This window comes from Sinocyclocheilus grahami, unplaced genomic scaffold (genome assembly GCF_001515645.1).
Source record: "Sinocyclocheilus grahami isolate Dianchi unplaced genomic scaffold, SAMN03320097.WGS_v1.1 scaffold258.1, whole genome shotgun sequence".
NCBI lineage: Eukaryota > Metazoa > Chordata > Actinopteri > Cypriniformes > Cyprinidae > Sinocyclocheilus > Sinocyclocheilus grahami.
Genome location: NW_015505437.1, coordinates 1,349,498 through 1,363,900, shown reverse-complemented (window position 1 = coordinate 1,363,900; position 14,403 = coordinate 1,349,498). Strand labels below are relative to the sequence as shown.

Sequence of the window (14,403 nt, the reverse complement as noted above, 5' to 3'; positions counted from 1 at the left end):
TGTGAAGAACATTTTAATAATCTAAAGAACCTTTTTCCACTGTAAAGAACCTTTTGTGGAATGAAAAGGTTCCATGGGTGGGTGTGGAACCATTGATGCCAAAAAAGAACCTTTATTTTTAAGAGAGCAGTTTTTAAAAGATCCCTGTTTTGTGAAGTATGAAGAACTTTTTTCCACAAAAAATAACCTTTTGTGGAATTAAACAATTCGACGGATGTTAAAGGTTCTTCATGGAACCATCGATGCCAATAAAGTACCTTTATTTTTAGAGCTATTTACCACCATTTAGAAAATTTAGAACCATTTAGAAAAACATGGTTCTTCTAAGAACCAACCACTGAAAGTTGCTTTGAGGAACCAAAAATTATTCCTCTTAGAGAAACTTTTTAAAGCTTTATTTTTTAATGGTGTAAATTATGTTAATATCTTCTCACAGTTCCTCCTGAGGTTTCTGATCAAAGTCCGATTCAACTGGTGTTAAAACCTGAGAACGTGACAGACTCAATGACAACAATTTTTGGCATCAAACAAGCACATGCTTTGTATTTTAAAGGCTGCATGAAGATTTTACTCTTTAATATATATCTCAGTCATTTAAATCTTAAATGGTTAAGATACGTGTCACTAAATTTATACTTGCCTTAAGTCATTTTGACGGGAATACATCTTAAAAAGCCTTGTAGATTCAAGCCCCTCGTAGACAATTTTACACACACACACACACACACACACACACATAGATATCTATATATCCATATAAATATAATAACTAACAAAATATATAAATCTACCTGCCAATGTTGGTACTATTAAAATATTGATATTAAGGTAACACTTTATAATAAGCTCCCATTAGTTTAGCATTAACTAACAATGAGAAATACATTTGTTGTTATATTTATTCATCTTTGTTGATGTTGGTTAATAAAAATACAACTGTTCATTGTTAGTTCATGTTAGCTCATGTGTATTAAATAATATTAACAGATACAAACTTTGATCAATTAGTAAATGTTGAAATGACATGTTTTAAAAGTGTTTTCATTGTTAGTTCATGTTAACTAATGCAGTTAAATAATGTTAAAAAATTAAACCTTATTGTAAAGTGTCACCATATTACAACAGATTTGATCAAATAATAGGATTTCATGCATAATAATGTATAAAAGGAATTAATATAGCTAGTTAGAATAGTTGATATTTATATTGTAGAAATTATTATCAGAAAGTTTAAATGTTAACTTTATCCAGACTGAACTTCAGATTTAGTAATACAATTATTTTATGGATACAATTGCATCTGATCTCATGCTACAATCTAAATAAAGGTTCTGTATTGGCATTGATGGTCCAATCAAGAGCCTTTAACTTCCATGGAACCTTTCTATTCAACAAAAAGGTTCTTTATAATGGAAAAAGGTTCTTTAGATTATTAAAATGTTCTTCACACTAAAAAAAGAGGTTGTTTAAAAGAACTGTTCGCTTTGGAGAACCCCAAATAGTTTTTCTATAACTGTGAAAACTCCTTTTTGTCACATTAACCAGCAGCCTAAAGACAAAGTACAGTGGTGGCCAAAATGATTAGAACACTAGTATTTTGACCAGTTATGACTTAAAACCATTTTTTTAGCTAGTGGAAATACTAGTGTTCTAATCATTTTGGCCACCACTGTAAATATGTTTAAATTCAAAGGCATCAAACATCCAGATCACATTCATGTGTACAATCGATCACATTTCTTTTTCTAAGGAAGAGAAATAACTTTTCAGATGATGGCTGTGCGAGTGGAGAATGTTGTATGTTAGAGTAGCCTCTGGTCTCCACTTGACAACAAAATTGTTCTGTATTGCATTTTAAGAAAAGCGTAGACGTTTCTGGTGCAAAAGATGTCAACAGACGCAGACCATTATATCATTCCATGGATTTAGGCTCGCGTGAAGGGTTTCTTTACAAATACTCAGAATTACTCGAAACCTTTGAACCAAAAGGTCATCAAGTTGATGTCGAGTTATTTTCAAGACAATTAAACATATTTTTAAAGGGGTCATATGATGCGATTTCAATTATTCCTTTCTCTTTGGAGTGTTACAAGCTCTTGGTGCATAAAGAAGATCTGTAAAGTTGCAAAGACTAAAGTCTCAAATCCAAAGAGATATTCTTTATAAAATTAAGAGTTAACCACGCCTACCTAAAACGGCTCGTTCTAACACGCCCCCACATGTCTACCTCACTATGTGGGAGGATTTGCATAACGCCGCCCAAATGTTCACGCAAAGAAAGAAGGCGTAACTTTTATTCTCGCTGTAGTATTGTTGCTGCCGCCATGTCGTGAAGGCACTGTGTGATTCGTTGTGAAAGCGAAACTACTTTGTTTGGTCTTCCAAAAGATGACGATATCGCTTCGTCATGCCTGGAGCTGATCCGTGCTGGTCGCTGAGGAAATACTTCAACTTTCACCGTGGACGAAGCGGAGTCCAGGATCGTCACATGTGGTTGCCGCAGGCATCACAGTATGGTAAGGGACGTAACATTTCCGTCACACGCTTGAGGAATTCGGCCAATCACAACGCACTGGATAGCTGGCCAATCAGAGCACACCTCGCTTTTCAGACTGATGAGCTTTGTAAAAATCGACGCTTTTCAGAAAGGCGGGGTATAGAGGAGAAACAATAATGTACATTATGTGGAAAATAATGTGTTTTGTGAACCTTAAACCGCATAAACACATTTCATTACACCAAATACACAAAATAATGTTCTTTTTAGCAGCATCATATGACCCCTTTAACCCAATAGTTGTTAGAACGGTTTAAAAAATTAAATTTGCTTTGCTTTTAAACAGCATTATGTAACTTTTTCTGTGTTCAAAATTTGCAAAATGTATATAATGAGCGAGTACATCATGAATTCATCTTCCAAACCGTGTTTTTGTCTTATTCCGAATCACTACGGTACACTTATAATAAGTACTTATATTTGGACTATTGTAGCCTGATCGGGTCGTCACCGCTGCGGAGGAACACATACCTGCGTGAATCGCCATAGACATAAACTTAGAGAAGTAGCTCTGGTTAGAATGTTCTTCCGCGGGATGTGTGCAGTTCTGTTTATTAACTGCTAGAGCGCCAAACGTTGCATAGTGCCTGCTTTAAAGTGCCCCTATTATGGGTAATGAAAGGTTCATATTTTGGTTTTGGGAGTCTCCAACAACAGATGTCTACCTGTTGCAAGGTCAAAAAACACTTTCATTGTCTTATAATATGCATTTATTTTTACCTTACTTGCTCAACGACTCCCAAACAATTCGCTCAACGATTAATTTTTCCAAACCCATTCTTTTCATGACGCTAATCTGCGGTGATTGGTCCGATTGGTCTCATTTTCATTTCATCATGCCTGTAATGCCTGATAATACTATTGGATAAAGCAGCGTTTGTGAGCGCAGTGCTGCTTTGTGTACAGCATTACCGGGGAAACCGCTATTTTTACCACTCCTAAAGCGGCACCTAGTGGCACAGAATGAATTAGCATTTTCATTCAGACTAATGCGAAAAGACCAAGAAGTGGGCGGGGAATATGCTAATGTTTCATGTTGACGTCAACATGAAACGGCTTGGGATTCGTTTTAAAAACGACTCGTTTCAATGATTCAGAGTCGACTCTTTCTTTTGAGAGACAATAACTTTATACACGGAGCACTTTCAGATTTAAAACTTTGCAGGATGTTTTCATTGACTTCGAGCTGTGTTACACACTGCATGAAAGGTAATTTTCAAAAATCCATAATAGGGGCACATTCATTTATATGCTTATTTGTCATGAAAATGTTACAATTCAGAAAATCTGGTCTTCTTGATATAATATAATATCTTCTGTTTTTGGGATGAAATATGACTGGACATGAGTTCATCAGATTCATCTAATACATCATAAATAGTAAGCTGATATTTGCTTCAGTGGCGTTTGTGTCGCTGCATTCATAAGATGGTGACGGGGCCAGAAGGGCCGGCAGGTGGGTGTCGCTCTTCTTACTCAGCAAGACTGTTTTTGGGACAAACTGCAGCCTCACGAGGCAGAACACAGAAAGCAGTTTATTCAAATACATTTCAGAGCAAGAACCTGGAGAACAATTACAGTATTTTTACAGTATTACATGAAATAATTACAGTATTTCATGATGACTAATCGTGTTTTAAATGTATTTTAAATGATGAATATTCTTGTATTATAAATTATATCTACTGATAAATATTGTATTTATACATAATGGCAGTATTTGTTGTACTGCCTTTTTGTGGTGATTTAAAATATATATATTTTTTTTATTTAATCAGTTACTCATTTATTACCATTTTTCATGATGATTAATCATGTTTTCTAAATTACATATGCAAATAAATATAGCATTTTTACATAATGTTAGTATTTGTTTTAATGCCTTTTTTTGTGTTGACAAAACATTACAGTATTTTTTATTTGTTTAGTTATTCAAATATTATTGTATTTTATAATTGTTTATCATGTTTTCTAAATTATATATACAAATAGCATTTTTACATAATGGTAGTTTTACCGTACTGCCTTTTTATGTTGGTTTAAAAGTATTACAGTATTTTTTATTTATCTATTTATTTATTATTGACATTTTCATGATTATGTTTTCTAAATGATATCTACTAATAAATATAGTATTTATACATAATGGTAGTATTTATTGTACTGCCCTTTTTGTGTTGATTTAAAAAATATTAAAGTATTTTACTTAGTTGTTCCATTATTACCATATTTTCAGGATGATTAACCGTGTTTTTCTAAATTACATATGCAAATAAATATAGCATTTTTACATAATGGTAGTATTTGTTTTAATGCCTTTTTTTGTGTTGACAAAACATTACAGTATTTTTTATTTGTTTAGTTATTCAATTATTATTGTATTTTATAATTGTTTATCATGTTTTCTAAATTATATATACAAATAGCATTTTTACATAATGGTAGTTTTACCGTACTGCCTTTTTGTGTTGGTTTAAAAGTATTACAGTATTTTTTATTTATCTATTTATTTATTATTGACATTTTCATGATTATGTTTTCTAAATGATATCTACTAATAAATATAGTATTTATACATAATGGTAGTATTTATTGTACTGCCCTTTTTGTGTTGATTTAAAAAATATTAAAGTATTTTACTTAGTTGTTCCATTATTACCATATTTTCAGGATGATTAACCGTGTTTTTCTAAATTATATCTACAAATAAATATAGTAGTCTAAAAAAACAGACGCTAGGTGAGGAAGGCTTGTTTGTCATGTCATGATGGTGCTGTTGTGTTTTGCAGTTGCTGGCCAACATTGTGATCTACTTCTGTGCCATCACCGTGGGCGTCATGTCGTATTACATGGCCGACCGCAAACACCGCAAGGCCTTTCTGGAGGCCCGGCAGTCGCTGGAGGTGAAGCTCAACATGGAGGAGCAAAGTCAGCAGCAGGTGAGAGAGACAACCAGACCAAACCAACATGAGCGTGTGGAATTTCAAGCTGGCCAATCAGTTCCTTCACTAGAGATGCAAGGTCTCGAGACACGTTTTTTAAAAGCGGAACTTTTAGCTTGAGCGTAGCATTTTTAGAACTCAGTGTCATGCAAAAGACTCGAGAGCAGTAGAAAAACTAGAAAAGTGGAATTCATAAACCTTTTCTGTGCGTTACCAACACATTGATGATAACTAGTGAACTCTGTGAATTAAACATGCAGTGTAGTGAGGTCGTGGGACAACAGTGCTGCATGCTAGTGTTTGAAACGTTGCATAATGTGTACTATTTCACATGCTGTTTCTTAAAGTAGAAGGCATCATACAGTATACTGAAACATTCACTGTGTTCAGAATACAGTAAAGGCCGTTTCACACTGAGCACGATGCGAAAAAGCGAGGCGAATCTCCGACGAACTTTTCACACCGAGCGCGAAGCGCTGTAGGTAGTGTTCAATTTCCAACATAGCTAGTCAATATTTTTTGCAGTTCCGACTGATGCCACTAGTGGTGCAGAAATCACATACACACTTCACCTTTGAATAATACATACATATGTACATACATGAGAAACATCAGAACTGCTAGAAAATAACAAGTAACACATTAAATTAAACAAAGACTGAATAATGTAAATAGTGTAAAACTTTCGCCAAAAATCTTTTTTTATTAGATTTTTTTTACGTTGTTTACTGTCTTTTACAGTCTGGTCTTAAGATGCAGTCAGTGAATTGTGAATTTTGAATAAGTGAATTGTGCAGGTTGTTTGTCAGTTGTGCAGGGATGTATTATGCATCTTCTAATCAAGCAGCTTTCTGTTGATCAACGTGGCGAATTGTGACTAACTTGTACCCGATGTGAAATCAGCTTAAGGAAATCTTTCTCCCTCGTGTGAAAATATTTTATGGTGGTGAAACTTCGCAGTACAACATATGGTCACATTTACCGCTGTTCTGCGAATCTCAAAAGTTCATTTATTTCAGTAATTCAACTCAAATTGTGAAATTTGTGTATTAAATAAATTCAATGCACACAGACTGAAGTAGTTTAAGTCTTTGGTTCTTTTAATTGTGATGATTTTGGCTCACATTTAACAAAAACCCACCAATTCACTATCTCAACAAATTAGAATATGGTGACATGCCAATCAGCTAATCAACTCAAAACACCTGCAAAGGTTTCCTGAGCCTTCAAAATGGTCTCTCAGTTTGGTTCACTAGGCTACACAATCATGGGGAAGACTGCAGATCTGACAGTTGTCCAGAAGACAATCATTGACACCCTTCACAAGGAGGGTAAGCCACAAACATTCATTGCCAAAGAAGCTGGCTGTTCACAGAGTGCTGTATCCAAGCATGTTAAGAAAACGCTAGGCGCACCGCTTTCTCCTTCTTTCCAAAGCACTCTGTAGCCTGCGCTCTATGCTTGCGCTCCCGAGGCGTCTGCCGTTGCTAAGCAACTATGACCTGCGCTCTCCATGAAGACGCGGGAGTTTCAGCAAAGGATAAATGGATTTGCAGCACTAAAAACCCCTTGCAGTAGCTCTGCTACTAAATTTTTTTTTTTTTTAAATGGCTATCCTTGTACAGCTATGATCAGCTGTTTCTCCGTCTTGGCTTAGCTTTCAATTTTGTTTCGGGAAAGGATGAAGCTGATTGGTTGATTCTTGTCACATGACCCGCGGTGCGCTTGCTGTGTTTTGAAAAGTTTAGATGTTTCTAATTTAATTTTCTACCTGTTAGATTGTGTTTTACTAACGTCTACATATATTATATAAACAAAAACTTTTATTTTGGATGCGATTAATCGCGATTAATCGTTGCCCAGCACTAATGAAAATTTAATAACTCGTTTCAGCTTTTGACAATTGCTTGGTTTGTTTGTCCGTGACATCATACCTTGTAGCCCCGCCCACCGTGAAATCTTATTGGCCTAAAATCCCGCCCTACAAAACTGTTTATCAAACATCTGGGATATTTTGATTGGTTGAGACTGTGTGAGACTTCATTTTCTGTTTTTGTGAGGACAGAAAATGCTTCTGGAGTTGATTTGTGTCTGTGTGAAAGATTCAGCAGTCAGTGTGACAATTACAGAGCGAACTGCAAGTTGAGAAGAGAGATAAGGTGTGTGTGTGTGTGTGTGTGTGTGTGTGTGAGAGAGAGAGCAAAACAGGCCGATAAGAAGCATATGAGGAGAAACTCCCTGAATACTAATGGAGGAGCAGTGGCTGCTGGGAGACGGGGTCCGCCAGCCAATCAAGGAGCATCCGGCTACGGCAGATTACCATGGCGACCAGCCTCCTGAGACGATGTCAGCTGTAATCACACTAGCGACTCCCTCCTCTTGATCCTTCTCAACCTTTATCTTCTTTTATTGTCAGACTCTCGGGTGAATACACTGACCTGATGTTCACGCGTGTGTGTGTGTGTGTGTGGGAGTGCTAGAATGTGCCGGAGGAGAGAGTGTGTGTGTGTGTGTGTGTGTGTGTGTGTGCTTGTCGTGTCAGAGTGGCATCACGTCGATGGCGCACCGGTCAAAGTGGAGCCGCTTGATGTGTTCACGTGTGAAATGTGTTTGGGCCTGAAAGGGCCTGCTGTGTTAACAGGTCGCCATCTGGAGCATCAGTTAATGATTAGTGCCATCGATGCGTCAGGGAACATATTTGACCAATACATTTGCATATATTTGTGCATTTTTTCCCCAAGAGGTTCATTTGTATTTCCGTCTCTTTGAGCGAGTGCATGATAGTCAGTGTCTGTTAGCTGAGAGGTCATACCAAAAGCTGACTAAAACTTTTAGCATAGATAGAAATCAAAGTTTGTTAAGATTTCTCATATTCTCACCAAGGCTGCATTTATTTGATCAAAAATACAGTAAAAACTGTAAAAATGTGAAATATTATTACAATTTAAAATAGCTGTTTTCTGTTTGAATATATCTGTTAAACTGTAATTTATTTCTGTGATGCGCAGCTGTATTTCCAGCATCATTACTCCAGTCTTCAGTGTCACATGATCTTCAGAAATCAGTATAATATGATGATTTGCTGCTCAAGAAACAATGATTATTATCAATGTTGAAAACAGTTGTGCTGCTTCATATTTTTGTGGAAATCGTGATTCAGTATCATATTTGATTTAGGATTCTCTGATGAAAGTTCAGAAAGAACAGCATTTATTTGAAATAAAAATCTTGTTGTGACATTGTAAGTGTCTTTACTGTCATTTATGACCAATTTAATGTTTTTTATCTTAAAAATGTTTTTTTTTATCCTTTTTTCAATTGCTTTCAGTTTTTTTAGAATATCTTTTTTAAATTGTTTTGTTCATTGTCTTTACAGAATTAATCAAAATTATTTTTGTCCGGATTTTTTTTTTTTTTTTTTTTTTAGAACTTTCAAAAAATATTTTCTGTTCAGTTTTTTTTATTTTTTATTTATATATATAACATTTTTGGAAATGATTGTCTGTTCAGTTTTTTTATTTTTAGATTTGTTAAAAATTATTGTCTGTTCCATTTATTTCCTTGTTTTATAGAATTTACAAATATTTTCTGTATAGGTTTTTCTTTTTAGTATTTATAAAAAATATTTTCTGTGTGGTTTTTTTCTTTATAGAATTTTTAGAAATAATTGTCTGTTCAGTTTTTTTATTTTTCGAATTTGTAAAAATTATTTTCTGGTCCTTTTTATTTTTCTTGTTTTGTAGAATAAAAAAAATATTTTCTGTTCAGTTTTTAGTTTTTTTATATTCTCTATTCAGTTTATGTATATATATATATATATATGTATAAATGATATACATATAAAAAGCCTAGTGTTGTCAAATGATTAATCGCGATTAATCGCATCCAAAATAAGTTTTTTTTTTTAATAATATATGTATGTGTACTGTGTTTATTTATTATGTACATATAAATACACACACATACAGTATATATTTTGAAAATATTTACATACATTTATATATTTATATTATTATTATTATGTAAAAACTTTTATTTTGGATGCGATTAATCGCAATTAATCGTTTGACAACTCTAAAAAACAATCATTTTTACAAATCCTGTTTGGACCAGATATACATGGTGTATATCTGTTATTTTTCTGTTATTGTTGTTTTAATTTCTTGTATTTTTCTTGGAATTAAACACGATAAAAAAATGAAATGAAATGCAATGCATTGCATTTCTTTTTTCTTGGAATTAAACATGATTAAAAATGGAATTAAACACAGTAAAATTGGTTTAAAATTTGTGTTCATTTAAGAGTATTGTGTTTTCATATTAGTAGCAGAATTGTGTGAATATATCCATAAATTCTGCAGATGCAGATAGTAATAAATAAAAAATAAAGTGACGTGTGGCGACCCATACTTGGAATTAGTGCTCTGCATTTACCCATCCTAAGTGCACACACACAGCAGTGAACACACACACACACACACACACACACACCGTGAACACACACCCGGAGCAGTGGGCAGCCATTTATGCTGCGGCGCCCGGGGAGCAGTTGGGGGTTCAGTGCCTTGCTCAAGGGCACCTCAGTCGTGGTATTGAAGGTGGGAGAGAGTGCTGTACATTCACTCCCCCCACCTACAATCCCTGCCGGTACGAGACTTGAGCCCGCAACCTTTGGGTTACGAGTCCGACTCTCTAACCATTAGGCCACGACTTCCCCAAATGGGGAATATGGGTGAGTATATGGGTGTATAAGGAACGTTTGAGTATATGGGTGTATAATCAACGTTTGTTCTTCTGCACACAGGAGCGTCTCCTGCTGTCCATCTTACCCAAGCACATTGCAGACGAGATGCTTCAGGACATGAAGAAAGAAGCCAGTCAGAAAGAGATGCAGCAGTTTAACACCATGTACATGTATCGGCACGAGAACGTCAGGTCAGTGTGTTACGATTACCAGCAGTGTTTCAGTAAACGAGGGCAAAGCTTGATGTCGTCGTTTGATGATTGTTTGACGTTGACTGTGTTTGTGTTGCAGTATTCTGTTCGCAGACATCGTGGGCTTCACTCAGCTGTCCTCGTTCTGTAGCGCGCAAGAGCTGGTGAAGCTGCTGAACGAATTGTTTGCCCGTTTCGACAAGCTAGCAGCTGTGAGTTACTGATATCTGTATGCAAGCTTTATTTAACACGCGTTTAGTCATATTTATAAGATGAAAATATTTTTGGTGACTAATGATCTTAAGCTATTCATATAGAGTGCAACAGTGGAACTTGAAGTAAAAATCACATTAATTTTCTCCATTTTTTACTACAGTGTATGGATCAGCATGATTTCAGCTTCTTTCCAATTTCCAGCCTCGCTCCGTTCCCACGGCTCTCGGCCCCGCCCCTCTCGTCACACAATTATTTAAACGGCAACTTGAGCGATCACTTGCATTTTTTCATGATAACAGTGAAAAGAACTTCAAATGTTTCATCATTTTTGATCATGCGGATAAGAGTACTGCATCATTCGAAACTGTAAAACGTTTACTTTTATTTGTATGTACACGCAATATCAACAAAACTTTGTGATTTTGTAAAATAAAGAAAACAGATAGGGTGCGCTTTCAGCAGTCAGTCTTCGCGAATGAACGAAAACTGAATGACACACAGACATGAGAAATATATCTAAAGAAAGCTTGAAGTGTCTATTTTTACATTAAGTAAGTCATGCCGAAAACAAATATTCTCTGATAAAATAATCCACCACGAGATACAGTCTTTCCCGCCTGAGCTCATCTATAATGTGGTCACACTCATGCGCATTGCGCTATATATGATAATCATCCACGTGAGATGCGCGAACATATAAACGAACACATCACCTCTGTAAACAAAGCGTTAAGATTAATCAAGTTCATCTAGGCTACTTGAGGAATGTAGCGTAATATATAGAGTAATGTTTTCCTCGCGGTGTGAGGAGTAAGCCTTGTATTTACCTCAGAAGAAGAAGAATGCGATGTGACGCTCGGCTTAATCCAGCGGAGGATCTCATTCTGATGAGTCATTTATTTTTATTTAAGCTATTTATTAGTGTTATTGTGACATAAACTTTTGTTTGTTTTGCAGTGTATAAAAGACATTTAGCACACAGTACCTAGGTTTTGCTTTTTTTTTAAAAAACCAGCTTTTCCAAATCAAACATTGTAATGTTTTGACTGTTCTTGGATCTGGTTGGTCTGGTTACTTTATAATTTGTTCATATAGACTTTTTCAATTCCCTTTGAAGAACAAATAAAGTAAGTGAAGAAAAAATTAAGTATTCCCAAAACCAAGGTGGCTGAAAAAGTGGACGCACATTGTTGCTCTCAACTGATGCTCAATTAATTACTGGTGAAGTCTGAAGCTGACTAAGATGCTCTACTTTCAGAAATACCACCAGTTGAGGATCAAGATTCTGGGCGACTGCTATTACTGTATTTGTGGCCTTCCAGATTACCGTGATGACCATGCGGCCTGCTCCATCATGATGGGTTTGGCCATGGTTGAGGCCATTTCGTGAGTGATGCATGCTGAACTGTTCAGGAGTGTTCATGGGAATTAGTGATTGCTTCATGACAATGACTTTTAAATAGCTCGAGTTAGGCGTGCTTGAGTATGACGAGGTCTGACACATTCATCTGGATTTCAGATACGTTCGAGAGAAGACGCAGACGGACGTGGACATGCGTGTCGGGGTGCATTCTGGGACGGTTTTGGGCGGCGTGCTCGGACAGAAGCGCTGGCAGTATGACGTGTGGTCGACTGACGTGACGGTGGCTAACAAGATGGAGGCAGGAGGAATACCAGGGTAAAAACCTGCACATTCACCAGAGATAAAGGGTTTAGATTGGTTCTGAATGCTAGGGGAAATTCAGTAGACGTTCACTAGCTATCCATTTGAATGTGAATGCCTTCTGAGATGCAGTAAATGTGTCTGGATGTTCAGGTCATATATAAACTTCACTCCTCCCTAAATGAACTACGCCTGAATACAGGAGCGCTGCAGTCATGGATGAGACTCTTGGACGGAAACATCTGGATATATGTTTTGATTATTAGACTCTTATCTGTCATAATCATTAGTAAGACTCAATTAGAATGAGACGCACACTTAATTGCTTAATTGTACTGAATATCCACTTGTAGTGAACTTAAGATCTTAAACGTATTTTTTTAACTGTACTTGTAGATAATATAATATTAAAGAAATTAGTACACTTAAGTGTACTTTTCATGACTAGAATTCTTAACACACTTAACCCTCATAATGCATTCAAAATTTGTATATTATTTTCACATTTTGGGTCATAATAGTTTTTCAACTAAAACCATTTTGTATGTGATCAACATCTTCTGATTAATGAGTGATTGTGAAACAAGATTTACTTTTTTAATTAAAGATGCCAGCATACATTTTTAATGAATTTGTAATTAAAGCATACCAGAAAATCTATTGATGCAACTATTAAAACCATATTGTATCTGATCAACATCATCTAATTAATGAGTGATTGTGAAACATTTGCTTTTTTAATTAAAGATACCAGAATACATTTTTAATGATTTTTTAAAATTAAAGCATACCAGAAAATCGATTGATGCAACTATTAATAAAAAAATGATAATAATAATAATATGTATATACTGTATATATATATATATAGATAGATAGATAGACAGATAGAAATATATATTTATAAATCAATCATTGTATGAAATTTATCAGAACATATAATCTGAGAATTACCAATATTAACCCTTTTGGAATAAAAATTAAATTAAATTCCTTTGAATTTATAACTCATGATTGCTCAAAAACAGCCCAAATTTATGAAACCTACATACGTATTTCTAACAAAGCAACATCAAAACAACATAAATATTACTCTATAATATATTTATAATACTCTATAATATGTAATAAGTTTTCAAACCAAAGAAATTTATTTTACTTGCATAAACTTTCACATTCAGATGAAAAAAGTGATAAATTTTTCATGCTGCAGTGGTTCGTCAACAGCTATACAAATTCATGTTTATAAAAAGATGCAACATTTTTAAAAATGATGCATCTTAAAAAATAATAGAAAAAATTTAATTCCCTTACTGAAAACTATTTTTCTTTTTTTGTTTGTTTTTGACTAGCATACTAAAGCACATGCAAAGTACTTGATTATAATTAGAGTGTTATTTGATATTACGTTTAAGGTTAATATGTTGTAGATGTACTAAATTACAACTTCTTTACAAATGTGCAATTGCAAACATTTAAATACATGACATATACGTTTCACTTTAACCATATTTCAATAGACAATAGAAGTAATTATGAGATTACATATAAAGATGCACTTAAGTCCTACTTAAGTGAGTCAAAAAAAGTTCAGCTATGGATCCTAAAACCGGTTAAAGGGGTCATATGATGCGATTTCAAATCTTCCTTTCTCTTTGGAGTGTTACAAGCTCTTGGTGCATAAAGAAGATCTGTAAAGTTGCAAAGACTAAAGTCTCAAATCCAAAGAGATATTCTTTATAAAAGTTAAGAGTTAACCACGCCTACCTAAAACGGCTCGTTCTAACACGCCCCCCACATGTCTATGTCACGATGTGGGAAGATTTGCATAACGCCGCCCAAATGTTCACACAAAGAAAGAAGGCGTAACTTTTATTCTCGCTGTAGTATTGTTGCCGCGGCCATGTCGTGAAGGCGCTGTGTGTCTCGTTGTGAAAGCGAAACTACTTTGTTTGGTCTTCCAAAAGAGGACGATATCCGCTTCGTCATGCCTGGAGCTGATCTGTGCTGGTCGCTGAGGAAATACATCAACTTAGTGCTGTGGATCGCCGGATCGGCTTTCACCGTGGACGAAGCAGAGTCCAGCCCGG

The 14,403-nt window shown here is 35.1% G+C and overlaps 1 protein-coding gene across 2 annotated transcripts in view; it reads left to right on the top strand.

The window, feature by feature from the left end:
• Positions 1 to 14,403, top strand: part of adcy3a (adenylate cyclase 3a) — a 35,153-nt gene that overhangs the window by 4,163 nt on the left and 16,587 nt on the right. For both annotated transcript variants that reach the window (XM_016290378.1, XM_016290376.1), the window contains exons 2-6: positions 5,347 to 5,496; positions 10,304 to 10,434; positions 10,535 to 10,646; positions 11,909 to 12,036; positions 12,170 to 12,328. In XM_016290378.1, the coding sequence (XP_016145864.1) occupies positions 5,347 to 5,496; positions 10,304 to 10,434; positions 10,535 to 10,646; positions 11,909 to 12,036; positions 12,170 to 12,328 (680 nt within the window). The remainder of the gene's footprint in view (positions 1 to 5,346; positions 5,497 to 10,303; positions 10,435 to 10,534; positions 10,647 to 11,908; positions 12,037 to 12,169; positions 12,329 to 14,403) is intronic.